This window comes from Erythranthe guttata, chromosome 8, assembly GCF_056151865.1.
Source record: "Erythranthe guttata isolate IM_541 chromosome 8, IM_541, whole genome shotgun sequence".
NCBI classification, from domain to species: domain Eukaryota; kingdom Viridiplantae; phylum Streptophyta; class Magnoliopsida; order Lamiales; family Phrymaceae; genus Erythranthe; species Erythranthe guttata.
The window spans coordinates 21,287,636-21,313,388 of NC_142540.1; the positions used below are offsets into that span (position 1 = coordinate 21,287,636).

Here is a 25,753-nt window from a genome sequence, read left to right on the forward strand (position 1 = left end):
AATTTTACTGTTTGGGACAGTCATTCTAGTGATATTACTCGGGAAATTGATATTCGTAATAGTACTGTTCGGGAAAGTAATATTCATAATAGTACTGTTCGAAATAGTAATATTACTCTTTCGATATTCAATATTATTATCTCAGACAATAATTTTGTTGTTAACACAGAGAAAAAAAAGTTAACGCTGGAGATCGACAGTTGACCGGCCAGAAAAAAAAATTCAGAAAAAAGAAAAAAATTGAAAAAAAAGTCAATCTGAATCTAGCTGGAAAAAAAATCAGAAAAAAATATTTTCTGAAAAAGAAAATATATTATAAAAATATTATAAAATTTGGAATTAATGTGATATATTTGTTCAAAAGGGGTCAATGTGCAATATTGATGAAGTTAGAGTAAAATGGATGGTTGACGAAAATGATATTATGAAGAGTATTTTAGACAAAAGACATGAAATAGGTTTATTTGCATTTGTCTGCCATATATATATATATATATATATATATATATATATATATATATATATATATATATATATATATATATATATATATATATATATATATAAATGAAAACGAATATTTTATTTTATTTCAAAAATTATAATGTGAGTTCATTTATTGAATCAACGCAATACTATATATCCCGACGGCGACACTTACTTTATTTGTTATTTTCTTGATGTTTAATCCGAGCAAGTTTTTAGCTTCTATGTGTTTAAAATCGATCTTCTTTCGGGTCAAACATCGTGTTTGATTAAGGAGATGATTCCCCGGGTAGGTTGGTTATCGTTGTTATCCGGGTCACGTCGATGACCCTCATCCTCTCGTCTTTGCTGTTGATCTCGATTATTATCTCGGCGTGGAGGATCATCACGACGCTTATTTCGAGGCTTATCAATGTATTCGCCTAAATGGCCTTGTTTGATCAGCTTCTCAATCGCCACTTTGAGTTGTGCACATTGCTCCGTAGTATGCCCTCTGTCCTTATGGAATCGACAATAACGATCCGATTTTTCTCGCTTTGCATTTGGCTGCATAGGACGTGGAGGCTCTGCTAAACCTTTCTGTTCTATCACGTCAAGGATTTCAGTGAGGCGAGCGTTTAGCGAAGTGAACCTATTGTAGGAGGAAGAGGGTTGGCCTTGAGGTGGAAGTGGTGGACGTCGATCATCGCGCCTCCTATTGTCCTGACGGTCATCTTCTCTTTTCCTTTTAGGAGGAGCATGGGTAGATGCTTCCTCTATCCGGACGTATTTTTCGACTCGATTCAGCAACTCCTCTAGGTTGCCTGGGGGTTTTCCGGCGATAGATTCTTTGAATCTACCCGGTTTCAAGTTCTGCTGCATAATCCCGGAGAGCATGTCTTGCCCTACACTGGGGACTTCATGGACGGCTTCTACGAAACGCTTAATGTAGTTGCGGAGCGTTTCATTATCTCTCTGTACTACAGAGAAAAGATGAGCTGGGGTCTTGGCATATTGTTTGTTGATGGCGAATTGGTTGGTGAACCGGGTTGACAACCGAGCGAAGGTGTCAATCGACCCTATGGGTAGAGAGTTGAACCAATTCATTGCCCTCTTGGAGAGAGTAGTGCGGAACATTTTGTACATCGCAGCATCCGTCGGGCCATATAAATCCGCCATGGCACTGAATTTCTCTATATGCTCATGTGGGTCGGTGGTCCCTTCAAATTGAGGTAACCCCGAGATCTTTACTCCTTGAAGTAATACCTCGTTGAGAATGTCTATGTGAAGGGACTGCGTCTTGTTGGGACAGGTATTCTTTCACCCATTAGATTATTTGGTTAGGGGAAAAGAGTTTGGCGAGACATTCTGTTGTTTACCTCGCTTTCTCCCTCATTAAAGAGAGGGACTCTCTGTGGTGACGCATTCCCCGTGGGGGTGAGCGCCGACGCTGCTGTCTGGGTTGTGCCCCTCTGTGATTAGTAGATAGCTGCACTCGGGACCGTGGGTCCGAGGTAGAGGAGGAGACACTTATTTGATTCTAGATTGGGGGTGGGGCCACAGGTGGCACTATAGGTGGAGCTTGCGCTGGTATCGCATTGGGAGCGTTTGCTCTCATCGTGGCGATATATTGAGTTACGGCCTCCGTGGCGGCGCGAGTTGAGGCTTCTGCTATCATGCGTTGCAGCGCGTCCTCAGTTATTTGAACCGTTCGAGGAGCCGGGAGTGGTGGGTCGGCGAGTGGTGGGTCCCGGTGAGGGATCACCTGAACCTCGCGAGGTGGATCTGCAGCACGTGGAGGAGCTGGCTCCGCGGCACGTGGAGGAAGTGGCTCCGCGGTACGTGGAGGAGGTGGCATGCCAGATCCTCCACGGACTGGGAGGTTATTAGCTGTGTCATTTTCTCTCCGAGCTGACGCCTCAGAAGGATCTTGTTGGCTACATGATCTGGTTTGCATCGTTCCCACAGACGGCGCCAAAATGATGATGCTAAAATTTAGCTCACCTAGGGTGGTGTAGAAAATGAGCTGGGAGAGCAAAGCGGATCAGTAGCTTGACAACTTGATGACCCTGAGGTCCCTGCGAAATGAACATACGTGAACTACGCCGGGGGTTGATCCGGCGGAAACCCCTCCGACGCTCAAGTCAGATATACGGATTGCTGAGATGGTAGAGAGAATTAAACTCTAGCTTGTTGGTGAAATAATGAAAACATACCTTAACAATGAGTAAAACATCTATTTATATATCGTTGAATGGGTTGGGCTTACTTTGTTGGGCCCAAGCCTTACTTTGAAGGAGCTTGGGGTTTCGTGTAATGGGCCCACTTATATGTGATTGGGCTTTCGTGTAGTGGACCTAATTAGTAGATAAATTTGAGGGCCCATTGGGCTGGCCCATTTAGGTATAACAAGACATGAAATAGGTTTATTTGCATTTGTCTTTCATATATATATATATATATATATATATATATATATATATATATATATATATATATATATATATATATATATATATATAAATGAAAACGAATATTTTATTTTATTTCAAAAATTATAATGTGAGTTCATTTATTGAATCAACGCAATACTATATATCCCGACGGCGACACCTACTTTATTTGTTATTTTCTTGATGTTTAATCCGAGCAAGTTTATTAGCTTCTATGTGTTTAAAATCGATCTTCTTTCGGGTCAAACATCGTGTTTGATTAATGGAATGCCGGTCAGTATCCGTTCGTAAAATTTAATGCTGCATAATTGTTTCACCGGTCTTTCTAATTCGCTGGTTCTACTACTACCCACGCATCCCTACATATCATCACCTTTTAATATGTGGGCCTTTTATTATATTAATTCATTTAAAAATTATCCCAATAAAAAAAGGTCATATTCAGTAGGAGTTCTATAAAATTAATTTTTTGTATTCATTTATAAATGATTTCTTATTATAACTAAATTATAGCTTAGTTTGTAAATTAAATTTCCGACGGTTATTTTTCATTTACATTATCTTAATTTTTTAATATATATCTCACTTAGGAAAAAAAATTGCATTTTTTGGTTTCGTATTTTCAACAACAACAATAAATATTTCAACCACGAAAATAAAAATTTAATTTTCTTAATTTTTTTTATTAATTTACTGTGGAACAATTTTAAGTTAGAGTCTCCATATACAATCCTAAATATAAGGATTTTTTTTAGAAACTTTAGGTATAGTCTCTATTTTAGAGACTCTGCAGGACCTCCATTGGTGTTGAATGTTTTTACCAAAGTTCCTAAAATATGGAGACTCGAGTTTTAGGGACTTCATTAAAAATGCCCTTACGGTCCTAAATGGAGGTCTATACATTTTTCCATCAAAAGTGGAAGTTCTAATCTATTCCTAGTCTTAGTCCAGCGTACCAAACGTCGGATTAGGCCTGATTATATTGTCTATCACCCCTAATCAATTGAACCAAAAGAGGAATAACGATAATAAAACTCTATGATCATATTCTATAGCTAAATAACTATAGAGGAGATCGGAGCTCAACTTTAGAAATACTCTCTACATTCCACAATATCTGTATTTTCTAAGAATTTTTTATGTTCCATATTATACATCGCTTTAAAATTACAATGTTGCGTTAATTACATATTTTTCAATTATACCCTAATTAATTTTCCAACATTTTTTCTGCATTAATTAATAAACAAGAGTTTTTTGGTCAATCAATATCTATTTCCCTAAAATAAATACATATTTATTGAGATTTTTAAGAATTGTGCCAAGATGAAACGACACATATTTAAGAAATGTGTCAACTGACCAAGTTCAATTCCCCTTACCAATGATTCTTAAGTCGAGATTGTCACACATGATTAAGCTAGCTAGTGTAGTTTACATCTCTCGTTTATCCAGTTCACCTGTATGATGTGTTGCCAGTTACTTCATTATTAAAAAAAAAAAAAATCACTCTTAAACCTTTAGTGGACATAAAACTTTGACTTGTCACATTGTATAATAATTCAATTGTTGACTTTCATGAAAAATAGAACTATATAATAATAACTCCCCATCCACACATTACCACCATCAGTTGTGAATATTGATCACAAAAGATGAGAAATCTCATTAGGCATGCTGCCATCCAAATCTTGATTATAAGCTTCATTCTGTTGAGTTTGAATTCAAGGTGTCTTTTTACAGAAGCAAGAAATCCCGAGTTCTTAACGATTCGAGGTGCGGTTTTTTTTAGCTAGTTCCGACATTGAATTTTAGTTTATATTTTTATATATATCATTATAATTTCAGTTTACCTTCATATAATTTGAAAATGTTGTTTGACAGATGTTGGTTATGTAGTCCACCGGCGTGTAGCCAAGGAAGGTCCAGATGGGGGTTCGTATCCTGCTCCGAAAGCCAATCCAAACGATCACGTGCATCATTAATTAGAATTTACATATTGTACGTATTATTTCGTTATTATATTTCTATGTGAAATACAATTTGAATGGAATAAAATTGAGATGTAAAATTAGTGTTGAAAAATTCAATATAAATTGGATATTTTTGTAATTTTGATATTTACAAATAATGATAAATTTGTTTAATATTCGTGGTTGTGGTTGGAATCGGCTCGGAACTATATGAACAAAGAATGATACGATATATTTATATTTGTATATATATTGTTTACTTCTTGATCTGCTGCAATTGCATGTTAATCTAAGTATTGCACACACTCCACACAATATTTATGTTGTATAGTTTCAACCACTGATCCTAGACTATTGATTTTTCTTTTTTTTTTTTCGATTTTCACTCGTATAAAAAGATGTTTATAAAGAATATAAAATCGCAACTAATTTTTCAGCTACACGAGCAACGTCTTCCTTGAGAAGCAGCACTGTCTCGTCTCCCCGCTGAAGGTCCTTCCTTTCCCCCATATCGAACTTTGATTCCGGTCGTCTGAAATAACAAGACTCACATTTTAGCACCATTGTATATATGCACAAAATAAACAGTCGAATTTCGATCGGAAAAAAAAAGTAGAAGAAAAAGGTAAAAAACATAGTATAAATCCAAACCTACCTCACTCGATAAGTCGAAAGTTCCATCCTGAATTTTGCTGTAGATTGTTGCGGCCGCCTTTATAAATGCCTGAAAACGTAAAATAACAGAATCAACTGGAAGAACATTAAAAAAAAAAAAAAAAAAAAAAAAAAAAAAACCCGAATATTGCAATTATTGTTATTATTTTTTTCAATACATTGATATTGAATTTCGAATGAAGAAACAAAATAATATCTTACGTGGTTGACATTTTGAGCTGTTTTAGCAGAAGCCTCGATGAATATCAATCCATTCTCCTTTGCAAATTGCTCCCCTTCCTCGATGCTCACCGCTCTTCTTTGAAAAAGATCGCACTTATTTCCGATCAAAATTACGGTCGAGTTTGCATTTCCGTTTTTTCTTACATCTTCCAACCAACCTGCCAGGTGGTTGAACGTTTCTCTCCTGAAGAATTAAAAAGGCCCGTTCAGCGTTCGGTTTGACAAGATTTCTACTTATTCAAACTCGCTACGAAAGTTATAGTCTGCAATTAAATGCTACTGTTTCATTCAATTAATAACACCCCCTGCTTTTGAGATTAATTTTGTTGAGGGCGACTGAATATAGGAAAAAAAATATATTTGATCTTTGAAAACATAAAACCAGAATGTAACATATTTAATAATAAGGTAAATTACAATCACTCACTGAGGTATGATCAATTTACGAAAAAACCCCTCTTGTTTGGATAATTACATCTACCACACAACTATGATTTTTTCTTACACCTCCACACTTATGGTGTCAAATTCAACATAATCATCTAGATTTTGTGGAATGTGGTCTAGTTTGTACTCGTGTTGTGTAAAAATACAGTTTCTGATGCACCACAATCTGATATATACAAGCCAAAATACATATATTATGATCATCTTGTTTCAAAATAGGAGTTCGAATGGGATAAAACGGGTACAAAAGTGATAATATTTCATATAATCTCGAAGATTTCACTAAATTTAAAAACGCAAGGGTGGACGTGTAAGAACATTAATAATTGAGGGATGGTTGTAATTACCGAAACAGAAAGGTGTTTTCGTAATTTGACCATACCTCAGCGATGGTTATAATTTATCCTTAATAATAAAATCTAATCAAACGAACCGAACATCTTACTACTAATTAATAAATAAATAAATTAATTAATTAGCCAATACGGTATTAATCGATATCTCATCTAATCGAAATTAATCCGATTCAATACTTGAAACATGCTTTACTAATTAGGGTTGGAAGATCAATTGACAAAATTGAAGATGTACAAATTAAATTAGGCAACATTAATTATGCATATATTAATATGGCACCTTGTTATGTCATAGACAAGGAGGGCTACGGCGGCGCCACGGTAATAAGACCTCGTAATCGACCTGAATGTTTCTTGACCAGCCTAATTAAATAAAAATAAAAATAGATTTTATTATTGATCATATATGGAAAAAAATAAAAGAAGAAAAACAATATATAGATTAATTAAAAAGACAAATTAAATTACCGTATCCCAGCTTTGTAGCCTTATTTTTTTGTTGTCGATTTCGACAACTTTGACTCCAAGTTCGACACCAATGGTTAAGTCGTGCACCGGCTGAAAGCGTTCGTCGGTGAACTGCGTAAGCAGACACGATTTCCCAACACCTGATCGAATACATTCATGCACGTTAAAAATTATCAACTACGTACTACGTTATAATATAATTACAAGCTTTACCATCATGTAGTAAAAAAAAAAAGTCCGAAATAATTATTCTAGAAAAAATCCAGAACAAAAAAAAATAAAAATAAGAATAATAATTACCGGTGTCTCCGATGATAATGTACTTGAAGAGGTAATCGTAATCATACGACATTGTTTCTTCGGACAAAATTAACACGAAAGTTGATGGAAAGAAGAGAGTTTGATTGTTGAAACAAAAGGAATTAGTTTGATTATACGTAGAAAGAATCCTTTATTTATAAGGTGAGAAAGAATTTAAACTATTTTATAGAGGTGCGGATGTTTCTTACAATAAGTAGGATTAGGAATCCTTCTTGTTAAGTGACACAAATTCTATATTATGTAATTTAATTATTTAATTATTATTTATATGTTTGTATTTGTTTTTCTCTTTTTTTTTTCATGGTAATTTTTCAAAATCACATCCAATTCAATTGCGGTTTTGGGCTTAAGAAATCATACACTTGGTGAAATACAACATGTGATTTTAAACCACAGATCTACATAAGTAACTTCCACTAATTAAGTACACATACATATGAGTGTATGTTATTATGTGTAGATTAATAGTGTAAAATTATATGGTGTATTACACCAGGTGTAGATTCTAACAGAACGGTCTTTTGAAGACTAAATTATTGTGTTAAGACCTGCAAATTTTTGTATGCCGCGGCGCAAAATGTAGTTTATATTTTCAAAATCTAATGTTAATGGAATTGATAAAATTCATTAAATTTGTTAGAATCATGAAATAATAATTGCAGATGAAATAAAATATGTGATTATTTTCAGTTTGATATTTATAATTATACAATTCTTGTATTGGATGATATCAATCATACGAAATGGCAAGAGCTGAATTTGGACTGAAAAATACCCTTCCTATAATTAATTAAATTAAAACATTGGACCTACTTTTTATCAACTTTTAAAATCTGAACCCCAAATCTCATAAATCATATTTATATTCTCTATCACATTTTATTTTGACTTTCGAAAGGGACACAAAGTTACTATACCATAAACAATGTAAATATATTAATATTTATAAACTCTTTGACTCTAGTGCTGCTTAGTTTTTGAAAAAGGAAAAGTTGATAAATATTTATTTGAATTTCTTGTCTATTAAATATGTATGATTAGTTATAATATTAAGGCCTCGTATGCTTGCTACTATTAAATTAGATTGGCTAAATAGTAGAAATTAATAACATGTTTGGTTGGTAAGATTCAACTTCGCTGAAGCCCGCTATTAAAATAGAATCCGCAATTAAATGCTACTATGGTGGTGTTTGCAAATGATTATTTAAAAGCAGAAGTTAGTGATTGTGAGTTAAGTCAGTTTTAAGTTATTATTTCTAAAAGTTGGGGGTATTTGCAAATATTTCGGCAAATGAACTTAAATAGAAAAAACAGGGTTAGGGTGCTTTTAAAAAAAAAATAGATTAAAGCAGATTATTTTAAAAGAAGCAAAAGTAAAAAATTGATTTTGCAAACACCTGAAAACAGATTATGAGCAAAAAGAAACTCATAATCACTTTCAAAAAGCGTTTGCAAACACCACGATATGTCATAAGATTAGTAACACCACCCTACGATTCATTTTGTAGGAACTTCAATTTTATTAATGCGATGTTATAGCCCTACATGGCACTTCACATCTAAAATACCAAAAATTCATATGAATTTCTTATATCTAAGTGGGCAAATATATATTATAAATGGGATAATCCATATTTAGATAATATAATAAAAAAAATATTATTTAAAATAAAAAGAAAAAATGGGGTATGGATTGTGGTTGGGATAATAGCCCCAACATTTAATTAGGTCATCTGGATAGCAGTGACTCGGTTTCGAAACATGTTTATCTAAATTTACGATTCGATCCGTAAAAAAATATGTAAAACTGGAAGCCCGCTACAACCCGTCTAAACTCATACTCGGCCCAATCTTTACTCGAAATAAACGAGTTCGGCAGCCAGACCCGTTCACAACAAACAATACATTTAATATCTATCTCTCAACTTTCATTATATTTTTACTTGTATACTAACAATAAAAAAAAGCAATGTTCTAAAAATTTATACATGTAATATGGAGTGACTAAATAAATTTTAAAAAACGAGACTACGAGCAACAAACACGAGTGGAAGGGAGGATGTCGGCGTGAGTAATGCAAACATCATCGAGACCTAAGATCAGTAGTAGTCGACAAGGGATAGAAATGACTTATAATAAAAGTAGCATGAGAAAGTGAAACTTTGAAAGTGGAAATCATAATTGTTTGTTTTATTAAAAAGAATGTTCATAAAAATTGATCGTTAAATACAATAAATATACGGATGCGTTGTGGATCGAAAATCTAAATTCAAAATAAGTTATTTCCAAAAAACAAGTGCTCTCTCTCTCTCTCTCTCTCTCTCTCTCAAAATTATGAGTCTGTTTGGTTAAATTTATAAACTCCTAAAAACATCCTATTTAAGAGCTTATATACTGTTGAAAGGTGTTTCGTAGAAAAATTACAAAAAATATTTTTATTGTCGATTCATTTAAAGAGTTGAAACTATCAATGTTATTGTCCTAAAGTTTATGCATCAAACCTGTCCGATTGAAAAACAATATAACATAGTGAAAATTTATATAATATTATAAAATTACAATATTTATTTGTTGCTATGTCTTGAAAATTTAATTTAATGTAGTGGATTATTAAGGCTAATGATGGGATTTGCAGCTATAATGGGGTTCATGTTTTAATCCAATGATTAAAAGTCGTTAGATCTCTGGCATCTATGACTTAAATCATAATTTTTAGTATTTTTAATTAATTAATTAATTTCCTACAAATTACGTCTGTATAGTATGTCGAAAGGTTGTCTAAGTAATAAAAATGGCCGAATAATATAACTCAAGGCACAGCTATTTGAGTGGCTCACATTCAGCTTTTGGAAAAGTAAATAATTAACTAGAGCTACCTTTGATCTTTAATTAATCTATAGTATATAGGTGGTGTTTGCAAGAGCTTTAAAAAATAGATTCTGAGCATTTTTTCTGATTATAAGTTATTTTTACGTGTTTGTAAAATTAACTTTTGCTTTTGTTTTTCATAAAATAAGTTGTTATAAGTTGTAATTTTAAAAGCATCAGTACTGGACCTGTCTTTTCAGTTTAAGTTGATTTTGAATGTATTTGCAAACACCCCCAACGGTCACTTTTCAGTTCAATTTGGGCCGTTGATCATCAACTGTCAGAAAATATGGGCCAAACATCCAAATTTCACCCAACGGTTCTCGGGCCGGTTTATGGCCAACCGACTGGTCTAGGTCGACCCGCCACATTCAAAAGTGAGACCGTTTGAATTCTCTTTTTTGCCCCTGAAAAAAATGACCTTGCAATTATTTATTAATGTTTTTTTTTTAAACTTACGGTTCGAACCTCCGCTTAACCGGTGGTTCCCGGTTCATGTGAACTATAGAAAACGTAATGAGCCAGTGATTTTCGGTTATGGTTCCAATTCGGTTGATCACTACCGATTTCGGCTGTCCGAACCGTTGACCATAGTTCCCGGGCCAATTCCGGTTCAAACTGGAACCGTGGTCATGTCCACCTACGACAGTGGGCAACATCTAGTAGGTAGAATGTGTAGAAGGATGTGACCATGTGGATGTGAGACTAGTGGATCTTTACATATTTTTTCTATGTATTTAACATTTTTTTCTTTTATTATGAGAACTTCTTTACTTTTATTTATTGTTTGTTAAATCGGGTCAAATCTCTAACTGAACAAAAAATTAAAAGAAGTTTAAAAAAACATAAAATTATATAGGAGGGTGGAGTCAAAGGTGAGAAGAATAAAACGTAAAGACTGGTCCAACTGACACGACCTCGTGCTGTCTTGAAAATTGTGTGTCTTAGTTTTTGCATGCATGGCATTTTTGTCATTTACAACCATTCTGACTTTCATCAGTAATGCTCAGTTTAGATTATCTCTAAATAAAAGATATCTCTAAATTTATTCTACTGCATTATTAGTCCATACTCCACACCTTAAGGTATGATTTGAGTTCTTAAAAAAAAAAAAAAAGGGTATAATTTGAATATCATATTTTTATGGACAAATTACAGACTCTCTTAAGCTAATGTTAAATTGTGGGAAAAAAATTCATTTTGTATGGATAATTACAACTATTCTGATTAACTATGGTGTCAAATTTACCTACTGAAGAAGAGATTTTTTCGTAAAAAAATACATATATTTTTTGTTTTGAATAATTACTCAAATAAGAGGGAGTTTTTTTTTATAATTTAACCTTACCTTAGAGAGAATTGACAGATGTTTTGATAAAAAATGCAAAAAAAATGCAAAAAAATGCGAATAGACAGATGTATATTGATAAATCCTCGAGAACCCACAACTATAGAAATAAATATAAATCAACAAAGAGGAAAAAATACTCACTTTTTTTTTTTTTTCTCTCTTCTGTGTTTTCTTATTTAGGATATATTGTTAATTTAATTTTAATAAAGATTAAGAATTGAAATTGCTAAAATTAAGTAAGTTTGACAGTATGTTTCGTAGGAAGTTAAATTAAATGTTACTAGGGGTGGAAATTGGAACGGAATTTTCGATATCCACCAATTCCGATCCGAAAATATCCAAATTTGGAACCCGTTTTTTCATTTCGATTTCCGATATTCCGATTTCCGATTCTTCTGTTTATTTTTTAAACGGAATTAGAATTACATATAAAATTATTGGAAAGTCCGATTTCCGATCCGATTTTATTTCATATATATATATATATATATATATATATATATATATATATATATATATATATATATATATATATATATTGTATTTCTAATTTTTTTTCTATTTATGTTTTGCATGAACTATGTTTCTTTGATAAACTGATTATGTTGTTTTTACAAGTGCTTACATTTCATCTTATTGACCTTTGTTTTGGATTCTTGCATTTTGCTGGAAAATTATGAAAATAATAGGGAAAAAAATTTAAAATTACCATTATTTCCGATTTTGGAACAAAAAATTAAGAATTAATGCAATTTCCAAAAAATCCGAAATTCCGCCAATTCCGAGGTATTCCGAAATTGGAATAGATATTGATATTCCGATTTGTTTGGAATGGAAATTGGAACCTATTTTTAACATCTGAAAAAAATTAGAAAATTTTCGAAAAAGTTATTTCCGATCCATTCCGTCCGATTTCACCCTTAAATGTTACTCCTAAAAAGTATAAAATAATGGTTCTTTTATAGGAATTAGAGATTGAAATTGTAAACACTAAACAGGGATTTGATAGGGTTAATTATATTTTAAAAGCAACTTTACTTCAAGAGGCAATTTTTTTTATCAATGAAGAAATTCACAGCTAACTATATAGGTGCAGTAGATAAATTTTTATTCTCGTATAACTACTTGCTAATCATACAAAAATATAAACCGTACTAGATTAATATAACCATATGTAACAAACTCAATGGGCTGCCGATTTTTGATAAAGGGATTCGAACTTTTGTCAATTGACACAAACTCTTCCAACCGCTTGACCATTCATTCGCGACAGAGTTAGCAACTTTAGATTGAGAAGGAAATGTCCCTATCTAAGTTGGAACAAATAATAATATGAGAAACTAAGAAAAGAATGTACTCCAACGAAAAGTTAGCTTTGACCACTTGATTGTCTCTATAGGCTCTTAGACCCAAAAGCACAATTGTGCAAATTATTATCATAAATTCATAATCAAGGATTGAGAAATGAACTTATAATATGCCTTGAACATGCTACTATCATTTCTGATTAAAAGAAAATAATAATAAAAAATAAAAAAGAATATTACATATATTACATATATATCATAATAATTTCTTATAAGCTTTATAGTTGACATGCTAATAAAGTTAGAACTTAACGAATTAAATTCTGAGTGGATCAGTCGATATTTAATATACATCGGATTTCACTAATTATTTGACACGTGACACTCTTAAGTCTTAACTCTTAATAAATCACACTGATTATAATTAGAGTTAGAGGGGTTACGAGTTATGCTGGGGGTTTCTTTTTTCTTTTTTCCTTCTGTTTTTCCAATTATTAGAATCATAATTATATTTTTATTTAAACTATCCATGTGTCAATCATCCTGTGACATCTGATTTTTCTATTAAATTAGGCCATCCGATTTAAATTTGCACCCTAACGATTTATCATAAAGTTGGCAACAGTACCAGTTATTTTTAATTAATATATGATCATAATAGTGAAAATATCCTAAAAGAGAAGAAGACTTTTGCGTTGCGGAAAGAGCTTTAATATAAGATAGGAAATCATACGATTATTACGTGCAACTTCATCAACAAATTCACAGTCAAAGAAATTATTAAAACTATTAAATAAGTACCCAGGATGGCATGACCCTCTCAATTTTAATTTTTATTTTTCACTGTTATATATGTACATATAATTTATTGTTTTTATAAATATTTTTAAACGGAAATAAAATAAATAAAAATGACAAATGAGTCTAACACACAAGATAAGAAAGTTACGGATTGTCACTTGGAATAAAAGGCGAGTCTACCATTGGATAAGAATAAACAAAGGTCGATCATCAATCTCAAAAAAATTCAACTATGTTACACCTATATATTTATTAAGTCTATCCAACCTTTTTTATTCAGTCCACCATATATTCAAATTAATGCAAAAACTGTCATGAGTTTCTCTATTGCTATCTTCTAGTTATTTTTTTTGGGGGCAACAATACATATATATATCTATCAGAGTTTCGCCATTCTTGAAACAATCATTGATCATTTATTTCTTTACGTTATTTTTAATATATATTCAGCCCCCGAATGATGAAATCCTAGCTTCAGCACTGCCAACTAGACCCAAAATTATTGTGAAGACATGGATAATAGCGGGGGAGACACAATTAACAAAGTACTCCCTCCGTTTCTTTTTAAGTGTCGTTTTAGCTATAATTTTATTTTTCCTATTAAGTTTTACTTTAGAATTTCAAGATATGACCTTTTTTTTTTTTTCAATTTTACCCTCCAATTAATGAGAGGTTAATGAACTAATAGAGAGAGATTTAAAGCCTCAAAAGGGTTAATTTTATCAAATATGAATTATTTTCTCAAAATCAAGAGCATTTATTAACTTTTTTAGTTAGTGTGCATTAACCTTAAACGACACTTATTTTGAAACGGAGGGAATAGTAATTAATAATGTAATATCTGCAGTTAAGATGCATAATTAATGTCGAATAATTAAATTTGATTTGATATGATTTGATTAACGATGAGACAATGGTCCTTAATTACATAAAGTGGAGGAGGATTCATCATTATATAGTGGCTTAATTTGACCACTTAAAATGCCTGCAACATGTTTATGTAAAGTGGCTACAAACTCACTCCCACTAGCCACTTTTGTAAGCAACATGCTTTTTTGGTTTAAATGTAGGCAACTTTTTATATCAACCATATGATTTTACATGTGTTATAAAATGGGGGCAATTAGACAAATTAATCACTTCAAATCAATTCTCATTAGATATAAATAACAAAAAAATTCACTTTAGTTTTATGATTAAGCCTTTTTCTCTTAATGTTTAATGCCACCCAAACTATTCACAATGTTTTCATTTGAACTATGTCCTCCCACTTCGGGAATGGTCGACTACTTGAGTACTCTACGAATTGTCGACTAAATGCTCCAAAAACCATCGAGTAAATATTATCGACTAATCACAGTCGACTCAGTGGGATGACTAATTTATTGTTCTATCTCTTGAAGTTCAGTCGATCGTAAGAGTAAGACTAATTGGTTGAATGCTTTCTCGAAAAAATTAATGTAACTACTTCAGTTCACCATATCAGTCAGCCATATTGTTGACCATTCAACCGACTAATATAGTTTAGTACTATGGTCGACGCTGGTTGCACTTCATTCTTACAAATTTTGAGTTTTATTGCATTTAGAGTTCTTATGTTATATCGAATAACTAATAAATTCACTGTGTTATTTATATCAGCAATTCTCTCTACGATGAATTTTTGGCACACAGCCCCCAAATATTGAGGTTTTAAGGGGTAATTTGTTAAACAAAATTATATGGAATGAGAGTGGGTGTTTGTTAATGTGCATAACAAGAGACGTTTTTTAACAATCACTGGTAGAAAAATAACTTTTTACTACACTAAATGAGCGTTACAAAAAGTACATTTTACCACGCACCAATGGGAGTTGTAGTAAATGCTAGGATTTACTGTATCAAAAAAACATTTACTACGGCCACTTACTGTAGCAAAACTTTTGTCACACCCCTATTCGCTATGGAGAAAATTCGTAGTAAAATTATAGCAAAAAACTTTCTACCACGAATTTGATATCTTACACCACATATTTGTGTAGTGGTGAAAAGTTATTTTTCTATCGATAAATTAAAGTGAACACATATAGAAGTGCATCATCTCTACATATTTGTATCTGACACACCAATGAAAAAAAAAAATGAGAGCTTGAATTGCAAAGAATTGTATTTTTTTTAAAGTATTTCAAATATTTGATGAGATACATGTTATACATTAATTTCATGAAGGTCCTATAGGAATAATAGAATAGGAGAAAGAGAGAAATAATAATACGTGATAGAAACCCCCATTATATTATGGGTTGATTTACATGAATATATATAGAGAAATATTGCAAGGTAATAGAGTTTGACTAGGTAACTAAATCATAACTAATCTAGGTAACTCAATCATACTAGAATCCTAATATTACAAGAATTCTTTAATATAATATTCTCTACCACGCCCCCGCAGTCGAAACGTGACGAACGTGAAGACTGGACAATCACTTGCTAGCAACGCTCCCGCAGTCGGAACGAATAAACTTCAAAAGTGAAGACTGGACAGAAACAGCGAAACACAACGCTAGAGAATTCCTCTGTGGAAATATCTGCCCAATTTATAAAAAAAATAATAATAATAATAAACGGGTGAGAGAAAAATAAGCAATCGTTTTTTTTTTTTTTTTTTTTTTTATCGAGATAGAGAGAATAGATTAACCGACTGAGAAGAAGAAGATGTCGGAAAGGGAGAAAAAAAAATATAAGTTGCCACCACCGGGGGAGGGAAGAAATTGGGTTGGTGGTCGCCGGCCATGGAGAAGAAGAGAGGTGACGGCTAGGTTTTAGGCCATAGGCCATGGAGAAGAAGAAGAGCGGAAAAGATAGAGAAAATCCACCACCGGGGGAGGGAGAAAATTTGGGTGGTGTTCATGGAAAAGATAGAAAAAAGAAAAAGAAAGATATTAAGAGTACCACCACCGAGGGAATGAGAAAATTGGGTGGTCACCGTCATGGAGAAGAAAGGCGGCTAGGTTAAAAACATGGAAAAGATAGAAAAAAGAAAAAGAAAGATATTAAGAGTACCACCACCGATGGAGGGAGAAAATTGGGTGGTCACCGTCATGGAGAAAAAAGACGGCTAGGTTAAAAAACCTGGTGCTCTGATACCATATAGGAAGAATATAATAGGAGAAAAAGAGAAATAATAATACGTAATAGAATAGAAACCCCCATTGTGTTATGGGTTGATTTACATGGAATATATATAGAGAAATATTGCGAGGTAATAGAGTTTGACTAGGTAACTAAATCATAACTAATCTAGGTAACTCAATCATACTAGAATCCTAATATTACAAGAATTCTATAATATAATATTCTCTAACAGCTCCGATCGCTCGAGTTCGAGCTCGTCAAAATGGATTCAAGTTCGAGCTCGCCGAAACAACCTGAGCTCGACTCGTTTACGCCCAGCACGAAAAACCTGAACCTAATTAATTAGTAGTGGTTGTTGTCCTTAACCCCATTACTTAATTCAAGTCAATAGCAAAAATAATATATATTTATATGTTATTAATTAATTTATTTATAACATGCTGCTCCCCTGTTGCCTGTAGAAGTCTAGATGCTAGTCTAGGTTGATCTCAATTCTCATGCTATTGTTGATAAGGCTTATTTTCACCGACTGTAATAACCAGTAAAAACAAACCCCTATTTAATTCCTTTCTTGCATACATATCGTATCTTACACATGAGTCAGAATTTGACCGAATTTTATTTTTATAATATTTATAAGTGTTAAATACAGTTTGCACACTTCAAGTATACCATATGTAACGGTTACCTCCTAAAATATCATTTGTAACACTTACTCTCCTCAAACATAGTTAATTTGTATTTTAAATTCTAATACCTCAAAATTTCCTCTTTTATTGAGAGAAATAACTAAAAGAATAATTAAATTATACAACTAAAAATATTTGTTGAAAATGCAGTGTTTAAAATTTAAAAATATTATCTTGCGTTGGGTAAATATTTAATAAATACATCTAATTGTTGTTGGACCAATTACTCGAATATATTCATATCCATAAATTTTGAGAAATCAATATATAATACATAATTAATGGTAATCTTAAGTATTTAAATTTATTAATATCTTGGAATATATTTTTACTCATTATTATACAATATATATTATTTTTTAATTATTTTTCAATAATTTAATTTTAATTATTTTTTAATTTTATATGATCCAATAATTATTAGAATGTATGTATATTATGTTTTAAATTTTAAAATATAGAACAATTGATGTTGAGGGGGCAAGTGTTATAAATGATATTTTAAGGGGTAAATGTTGCATATGCTATACTTCAAGGGTACTGCAAAGTGTATTTACCCTCTTTAAAATAAAATAACATTTAACCAAAACTATAATAAATTAAATTCGTTACAGTTATTGAAAACAATATGATTACTTACAAATAATTTAGTGTAAACTACAATTATCAATTTTCAATTTTTCTTGTGTGTATAATGTCCATGATTGGACGGCCTAAATACAGTAGAATCTCAATAAATAATATTCGATAAATTAATAATTTCGCTTAAATAAATAAATTCTTTTGGTCCCCAATAATTTAATATTTCGTTAAAATTAGTAGAATTTTATTGAATCCCAACTATAATAATTAATAGAGGTTTACCTATAAATAAATATGAATACTATATAATTTAATTGAGAATGTGATCTTTCGCCCCTGCCTATATATATGCAGTCAAGGATAACCAAAAATTACCTTTCATTGTGCACTGTGATATAAATAATTATATATATTCCCAACAATTTTTTTTTAAAGGCAATAAAAAAACATAAATTAATTAATGTTCATGGCAATATATTGGATTACCTTTGCCTTGTTATTTTTTTTGTTAGTGATTATTATTTTGCACCATTTCTTGCCCATATTATTGTTGTTCTTGAGAAATTACACTCTCCCCAAAGGATCTTTTGGTTGGCCTTTTTTTGGCGAAACCCTTAATTTTTTAAAGCCTCACTCTTCAACTTCAATTGGCCCTTTCTTGCAACAACATTGTACTAGGTAAAATTTGTCTTGTGTTTGTGTGTGTGTGTGTGTGTGTGTGTGTGTGTGTGTGTGTGTTTTCATGCAATATAATAAGTACTAATGGTGTTTTTAATTTTATTACAAGCAAGGTATGGGAAAGTGTTCAAATCCCACTTGTTCTTCTCTCCGACGGTGGTTTCGTGCGACGGCGAGCTGAATTATTACGTATTGCAGAACGAGGATAGGTTGTTCGAGTGCAGCTACCCGAAACCTATCCATGGAATATTGGGGAGGAGCTCCATGCTGGTGGCTGCCGGAGAAACACACCGCCGGCTGAGGAGTGTCGCCGTCGCCCTCGTCACCACCATCAAATTGAAGCCGGATTTCTTGGTCGATATCGAGACGAACGCCACCCGGATTCTTGATTCTTGGAGGGATAAGAAGGATGTTGTCTTCTGTGAGGAAGCTAGAAAGGTAATTATATTAGAGTTCATTAGAAAGGTAAATATGGTTAGGTGGAAATCGGAATTAACAGTTTCGGAAAAAATTTATACGTTAATCCATATTTTAATTTAATTTGAATTCTTGATTATATTAGTGTCGGGAAAATTCCATTGTTTTTTGGGAGTAAGAGAAAAAAAGTATAAGAAAAGTAATTTCCATTTTGTTATAGGAAATCGGAATTAACAGTTTCGGAAAATTTATACGTTAATCGAAATTAATTTCGTTTCATGAATTCTTGATTTTTATTAGTGTTAGAGGTGGAAAACCAAACAGTTTCGGAAAAATTCCAATTTTTTTCGGAAGTAAAAAGAAAAAAAATAATTTTGACTTTGTTATAATTTAATTTTTTTGAAATCGGAATGAAAAAGATAAATGCTCCCGAGTTGAAAATTATTGGATCGGAATCGACGGAATTGTTAAGTTGTACGTGCGAGATAAAAAATAATATACACATGTTAATTGAGAATTAATTCCATGTAACAATTAATATTGTAGAAATTCAACCATATTTAATTAATTATTTTTTTCTTTTTCTTTTTTGACAGTACACATTTAATGTAATAGTGAAGCAGGTGCTTGGTTTAAGACCAAATGAGCCACAGACAAAGGAAATACTTGAAGATTTCTTGACTTTCATGAGAGGCCTCATTTCTCTACCAATCTACATTCCTTTTACTCCATATGCAAGAGCTGTTAAGGTTTATATATACTAGATTAATTAATATATATGTTAGAATACTATAATATAATTTGCTTTTCGGTAAACTACAGCCACCCCTGAGGTAACGTTAAATTGCGAAACAATCCCTCTTGTTTAATTTGGGTGCTATGAATCTTTTTGTACGTCCACACCTATGGTGTCAATTCAACTGAATGTTCTAGATTCCCTGAAATGTTCTCTTTAGTTTGCACTCGTTTTGTGCAAACATGCAGTTTCTCATGCCCTACAATCTGATATTTACAATTCGAGAAACACATCTTATGATCATCTTGTTTCAAAATGTGGAGCTCGAATGGGATAAAACGGGTATAAATCGGAGAATATTCCACGTAATCTAGAAGATCCCCTAAATTTTACCCAAATACGAGGTTTTTTTTCGTAATTTAACCTTACTTCAAGTGTGGCCGTAATTTACCCTTAATTTGCTTTTTATTTGCCGAAAAAGAAAAAAATAAATAAATAAATAAAGTAAGCAAGCATGTGCTTATTAGCTTTAATTATTTTGCCCTCATGGTATATCTCTTTACAGGCTAGAAGTAGAATATCTTCAACTGTGAAAGCAATCATAGAAGAAAGAAGAAAAAGAAGTAGAAATGATGAAATAAATTCTTGCAAAAAGAGTTGTAATAATAATAATGATTTTCTCGAGGTACTCCTCGGCGTCGAAACCTTATCCGAAGACGAAAAAGTTAGTTTCGTGTTGGATTCTTTACTCGGTGGCTACGAAACCACTTCCCTTCTTTTGTCTATGGTCGTCTTTTTCCTTCATCGCTCCCCTCTTGCCGTTGATCAACTCAAGGTGACACTAATTGTAATCAACTAAGAGAACGTAATTATTTCTTTTTTTAATTTCGGAACTATGACTTTTTTTTTTTTTGGATATATGTAGGGGGAGCATCGGAAAATACGAAGCACGAAGAAAAAGGACGAATTTCTATGTTGGGAGGACTATAAAGCTATGGAATTCACACACAATGTAAGAATGTGCAATTATTTATTCTGTTTTATTTTTTCTATATTTTTCGATATAATTTGTGAAATTCTTTTTTATTATTTTTAGTTGAATATATCCCTTTTTAATTAATTAATTATGTGATTAATATTTAATATCGTGTGGACCATTGTAACACAGGTCATAAATGAAGCTCTAAGATTAGGCAACATTGTTAAATTTGTCCACCGAAAGGCAATCAAAGATGTCAAATTTAGAGGTATATATAGTAATTTCTTTGATGGTCCACAACCTAGATATATATATATATATATATATATATATATATATATATATATATATATATATATATATATATATATATATATATATATATATATATATATATATATATATATATATATATATATATATATACACAAAAGAGATGTTTTTATGCAATTATTATGCATGGATGATGTTTTTAATTTAGTGGTCACACTTTTCTTTTTCTGGATTTTCCAATTAATAATATGAAATTAATATATAGTTTTGGTCCAGATTATATAATTCCGTCGGGTTGGAAAGTCCTACCCGTTTTCTCGGCGGTTCATCTCGACCCGTCTCTTCATGCTAATTCTCTCCAGTTTGATCCTTGGAGATGGCAGGTAATTAATTAACTAGTTCACATTTCACTAAAAAAAAATATTGCTTGCAACGAGTTCGAATAGGAAGAAAATGGGTCGAGTATGCACTTTAACTAACTCGATCGAACTCATTATGAACACGATATATAGATGCAGTTGCATTGTTATCATAGCTAATTAAGGATGTTTATTGTAATATATACTATGTACATGGTACTAAAAGATTTTTATTTATTTATTTATTTATATATATAATGAATTAAATAGACAGAAGATCAAACATGCAAGAAGTTTATCCCATTTGGTGGAGGGTCCAGATGCTGCCCAGGTTTTGAACTGGCAAAAGTTGAGGTTGCTTTTTTCCTACACCACCTCATACAAAATTATAGGTAATTAATTTTAATTCTCCTCTTAATACATTGCGACAAAACATATCCGAGGTTTTATATGCGTGTGTGTCTTTTTTTTTTTTAATGTTTAAATAAAAATTAATTTCGTCTTTGCAGTTGGAAAGTAGAAGATGGCGAACAGCCGATCGCGTATCCATATGTAGAGTTTCGAAGAGGATTAAAATTGAGTCTGCATTCCTTATGCAGCTCATGAAGAAAGATTCAATTATATAATTATATATATACATTTTAATGAGACTATGTTTGTGCACTTATTGTAATATAATTTCCTTGAAGACTTCACTCACAAAGCCATGCATGCATTTTTTAATCCAATGATCGAATGAGTTCAAAGGAGTTTGGTACCTAGTATTTAGAATGGGGAATTTAATTAGGTGTAGTTCAAGTTGATGTAACTAATTACCTTGCTCAAAAAAACAACATAATAGAATATCCAAGCGGAAAATACTATTTATTGCAAATAAACCTTAGCATACACAAAATGTGCACGCATAAGTAACGAAAAACATGGGCATGTAATTGATAAATGATGTTTGTTACGGTATATCTTCATATTCTCTGAAATACTTCTTTTGTACACGATGTTGCTAGTTGAGAGAGAGTTTGGCCTTACCTTTTGTTGATTGTCATGGCAAATGAAATAATCACCGGAAATTATTGTCTATGAAATATAGTTGGCAGTACAGTTCAGACGGAATTAAAGTCATCCGAAGAATAAATACCATGTCGCCAACATTCTTGCCGAAAAGTCTCTTGTAACTAATTATGTGTATGTCCAATCTTGCAACGTGTAGCCTAGTTCCATCGCATAAACTTTCGCTTGATCAATGTTTTTAATGAGCATGACAAGAAAGTTGATCTTCAACCTTGAACTTTAATTTATGAGAAGGAATTCCCGATGATATTGAGGAATTCAGTTGAATATATTTTTGCGTTCCTTCAGATATAGTTCCTCCTTGCACATGCTATCATAGCTCAAACAAACCTTCTCTTCTCCAGGTATGAGTGACAACATACAATCATTTACAAATTCGACACTATCATTAGTTGGTGCAAGAATTGCCTTGGTTTAAAAGAAATCAGAAATCAGAAGTGAACATGTTGCTCAACGAATTGGGATTAACAAACTGCACAAGCGGCAAAAGGCATCTTTCAATCACGAATTAGCTTGTCCTTTGAAATTTCAATTGCAACATCACCATCATTCGCCACTCCAGTATCACCATCACTAATTCTTAATATTTACATTATCAATATCCACTCCGCGAATTCTCTTACGTCATCGACATTAGAGGAAGAAAAACATGATTAATGTCTCATGTTCTTGTGCAACTTCAAAACCTTACAGTGTTTTCATGGTAGAGAGGAATTGATTATGGCATACACAATGTTATGCCTGAATGCTTTCAAGACATCATGTAACATTTGCTGAAATCCTCCTACAAGAACAACTTTCTTGCCATCGAACAATATTTATGAGTTAAGGATAAAATTAATACTTTTGTCAAGTGCTTCAAAACAATTTATGTACATCGCTTGGGCCTCGTCCCATCTAATAAGCTTCATCATAGTCAACAATTCTTCTTGGGGACATTGTTGGTTGATGTTGTATGTGAAGTTCTCTTACACAATTATTGATAGTAAGAAACTTTAATGAACAGTTACGCCGCCGAGAAGTAGCAGTGATGCGATACCAAATGACACAACATTGATAAAAATTTGTGGTTTGGAATGGACATCAGCCGATAAAGTTCTCCGAATGAATATCTTTCATGTTATTTCTCCATACGCGTAAAGAAAGAACATTTCATCACTGTTATTTGTAACAACTTTCATGATTGCATCAAAAAATAATTCTGCTCGTCAGTTATAAAAGAAAGATTGGTTTGAAGTTCTTCACGAATTGCAGCAACATCATAATCCGTTTCGTCAAGAATCAATTTATTGTACACAAGTCTGCAGAATACGATATTAAAAGAAAGTGATATTAGTCGGAAACTATTTATTTAAATAAACAAATGATGATGGGTAAGTAAGATCAATTAACTCGAATATATATAGTACATCAAGTGTAAACAAAATTAATTTACTAAATACTGAGATGATAATTTAGTGCTTACATATTCTGAATTTGTACAGAAAAGAAGTTATTATTACATAATTTGAATTTTCACATAATTGTGTGTATGAACAATTTTACGTAATGCATATAGTGTTACATATTCATAATTACGACCAAAATTGTGAAGTTATATCCCACGTAGTTTGTGAAGCTTTATCAACCAAATTTCTAATGCAAGTTCAAATAAGTATTTGTAATGATGCATTGACATTTTCCTTCATATTTTACAACTATACATTTTTATTGACAGTGTATTCGAAATTTGTTAACATAATTTTAGATTGTATATACTTCAAATAATATGTATATTAAATATAAAATATTTATACAGTTCGATTCTAATAATAAAAGACCCACAAATCGACCCAAAACTAATTGTTTCTAGAAACTTAAATCCAATACCCGACACATAACTATTTAGCGTATCCAATACGGGTCGGTTCCGGGTCCATTATGCCATCGATGAGTGCAATTAACCACAATACAAAAACAAGATGACAAATCTCTTAACTAACTTATTATGCATAAATAGCATTTAAACTTAAAATAGTAAAATATTTACAATACTCTGATTTTTTTTTTATTACATATATATGTACTTTATTTATATCAATAAATATCATACGGAAAAAAAAAGTACTTAATTTTAACATGAATATTACCTCAAATGATTCATTTTTTTAATTCTTTAAATTATTATTCTTATTTCTTTTTTCCTATACAAGAAAATTGGAGAAATATGTCTACTGTATTACATTATGGTGCAGGAGTTGTCGTATACTGGGTCCCTCAGTACTGTACAATAATTGTTGGGAGGGAAACCATACGGCGGCGGCGGCGGCGGAAGCCAGCCCACCACCGGTGGAGACCCGGCGGCTGTAGGCTGTTCTTTTTTAAACTCGCCCACACTAACCAACTCAGCATGCGCCACGTTCTTTCTGAGCCGCCGGGTTAACTCAACCGAGTCGATCCCGTCGCCCACAACCTCCACCTGGTCCCTTTCTTGACCCGTTAAAGCCACCGATTCAACGCCTACAAACACCCATAAACAAAAAATAATATTATTAATATATTAATATTATTATAATAAATTAAAATTAATTATTTTTATATATTATTTATGTTGTACCTGATATGCCAACAGCGATTTTCAGGGCCTTGGAGCGACATTTGTCACAATGAACTGACATTTTAATCACAATCTTTTGCTGAAAATAATATTCGACAGATTAATTACAAATTTAAAATATTCATACAAAATTTAACAAATTAAAAATTAAAAATTAAAAACGGAAAGGTAATATAATTACACACAAAAAAAAATAATAATAAATTGCAATTTTTTACCTTCATTTTTTTTTTTGATCAAAACTATGGAGTAGAAATTGGACTAGAGAGAGAGAGAGAGAGAGAGAGAGAGAGAGAGAGAGAGAGAGAGAGAGTAGTACGAAAAATGGGAAGACGATGAAGGACTATTTATACAAAATAAATAATTGTAAACATAAAATGGCTGGTTATAGGCAATACGTCAACAGCAAAGTAAGTCTTTCTAATTTACTTTATTTATTTTTATTGTTGGAATAAATATAATCAATTATCATATTTACATTGAAGAATTAATTTGACGACTATAGCACCTGCTTTTCTTATATAAATCTTATAAGTAGCATTTAATTATTTT

General features: G+C 32.0%; 4 protein-coding genes and 1 long non-coding RNA gene across 5 annotated transcripts; 2 read left to right on the plus strand and 3 right to left on the minus strand.

Annotated features, from left to right (window-relative positions):
* Positions 1-738: 738 nt before the first annotated feature.
* LOC148768798 (uncharacterized) lies at positions 739-2,323 on the minus strand. The gene is made up of 2 exons (XM_088821353.1): positions 2,231-2,323; positions 739-1,782 (listed from the first exon to the last, which is right to left on the minus strand). The coding sequence occupies exons 1-2, from the start codon at positions 2,321-2,323 to the stop codon at positions 739-741; spliced, it is 1,137 nt and encodes a 378-aa protein (XP_088677479.1).
* Positions 2,324-4,565: 2,242 nt separating this feature from the next.
* On the plus strand, positions 4,566-5,067 carry LOC105966350 (uncharacterized). Its single transcript, XR_001173547.2, has 2 exons — positions 4,566-4,694; positions 4,803-5,067. It is a non-coding gene; the product is annotated as an uncharacterized LOC105966350 (long non-coding RNA).
* A 257-nt stretch (positions 5,068-5,324) lies between these two features.
* LOC105966349 (ras-related protein RABB1c) lies at positions 5,325-7,411 on the minus strand. The gene is made up of 6 exons (XM_088821354.1): positions 7,360-7,411; positions 7,060-7,199; positions 6,872-6,954; positions 5,768-5,972; positions 5,547-5,615; positions 5,325-5,423 (listed from the first exon to the last, which is right to left on the minus strand). Exons 1-6 carry the CDS (start codon positions 7,409-7,411, stop codon positions 5,325-5,327), a joined length of 648 nt encoding a protein of 215 aa, XP_088677480.1.
* Positions 7,412-18,411: 11,000 nt separating this feature from the next.
* LOC105976276 (cytochrome P450 724B1) lies at positions 18,412-22,283 on the plus strand. The gene is made up of 9 exons (XM_013001553.2): positions 18,412-18,773; positions 18,887-19,211; positions 19,787-19,939; positions 20,492-20,761; positions 20,852-20,938; positions 21,095-21,173; positions 21,455-21,561; positions 21,808-21,929; positions 22,047-22,283. The coding sequence occupies exons 1-9, from the start codon at positions 18,556-18,558 to the stop codon at positions 22,141-22,143; spliced, it is 1,458 nt and encodes a 485-aa protein (XP_012857007.2). The 5' UTR covers positions 18,412-18,555; the 3' UTR covers positions 22,144-22,283.
* A 2,299-nt stretch (positions 22,284-24,582) lies between these two features.
* Positions 24,583-25,533, minus strand: LOC105976273 (heavy metal-associated isoprenylated plant protein 47). Its single transcript, XM_088821149.1, has 3 exons — positions 25,420-25,533; positions 25,202-25,280; positions 24,583-25,104 (listed from the first exon to the last, which is right to left on the minus strand). Exons 1-3 carry the CDS (start codon positions 25,423-25,425, stop codon positions 24,824-24,826), a joined length of 366 nt encoding a protein of 121 aa, XP_088677275.1. The 5' UTR covers positions 25,426-25,533; the 3' UTR covers positions 24,583-24,823.
* Positions 25,534-25,753: the final 220 nt, after the last annotated feature.

Bases quoted from the DNA above. Each gene is read 5' to 3' on its own strand.
- LOC148768798 (XM_088821353.1), bottom strand. From the start codon at position 2,323: ATGCCACCTCCTCCACGTACCGCGGAGCCACTTCCTCCACGTGCCGCG. The intron at 1,783-2,230 runs GTGATCCCTCAC...AATGGGTGAAAG, and splicing joins ATCCACCTCGCGAGGTTCAG to AATACCTGTCCCAACAAGAC.
- LOC105966349 (XM_088821354.1), bottom strand. From the start codon at position 7,411: ATGTCGTATGATTACGATTACCTCTTCAAGTACATTATCATCGGAGAC. The intron at 6,955-7,059 runs GTAATTTAATTT...TTATTTAATTAG, and splicing joins GGCTACAAAGCTGGGATACG to GCTGGTCAAGAAACATTCAG. The intron at 5,424-5,546 runs GTAGGTTTGGAT...TTGTTATTTCAG, and splicing joins CTTTCGACTTATCGAGTGAG to ACGACCGGAATCAAAGTTCG.
- LOC105976276 (XM_013001553.2), top strand. From the start codon at position 18,556: ATGTTCATGGCAATATATTGGATTACCTTTGCCTTGTTATTTTTTTTG. The intron at 19,940-20,491 runs GTTTATATATAC...ATCTCTTTACAG, and splicing joins CATATGCAAGAGCTGTTAAG to GCTAGAAGTAGAATATCTTC. The intron at 21,562-21,807 runs GTAATTAATTAA...TGAATTAAATAG, and splicing joins TTGATCCTTGGAGATGGCAG to ACAGAAGATCAAACATGCAA.
- LOC105976273 (XM_088821149.1), bottom strand. The intron at 25,105-25,201 runs GTACAACATAAA...GGGTGTTTGTAG, and splicing joins AATCGCTGTTGGCATATCAG to GCGTTGAATCGGTGGCTTTA.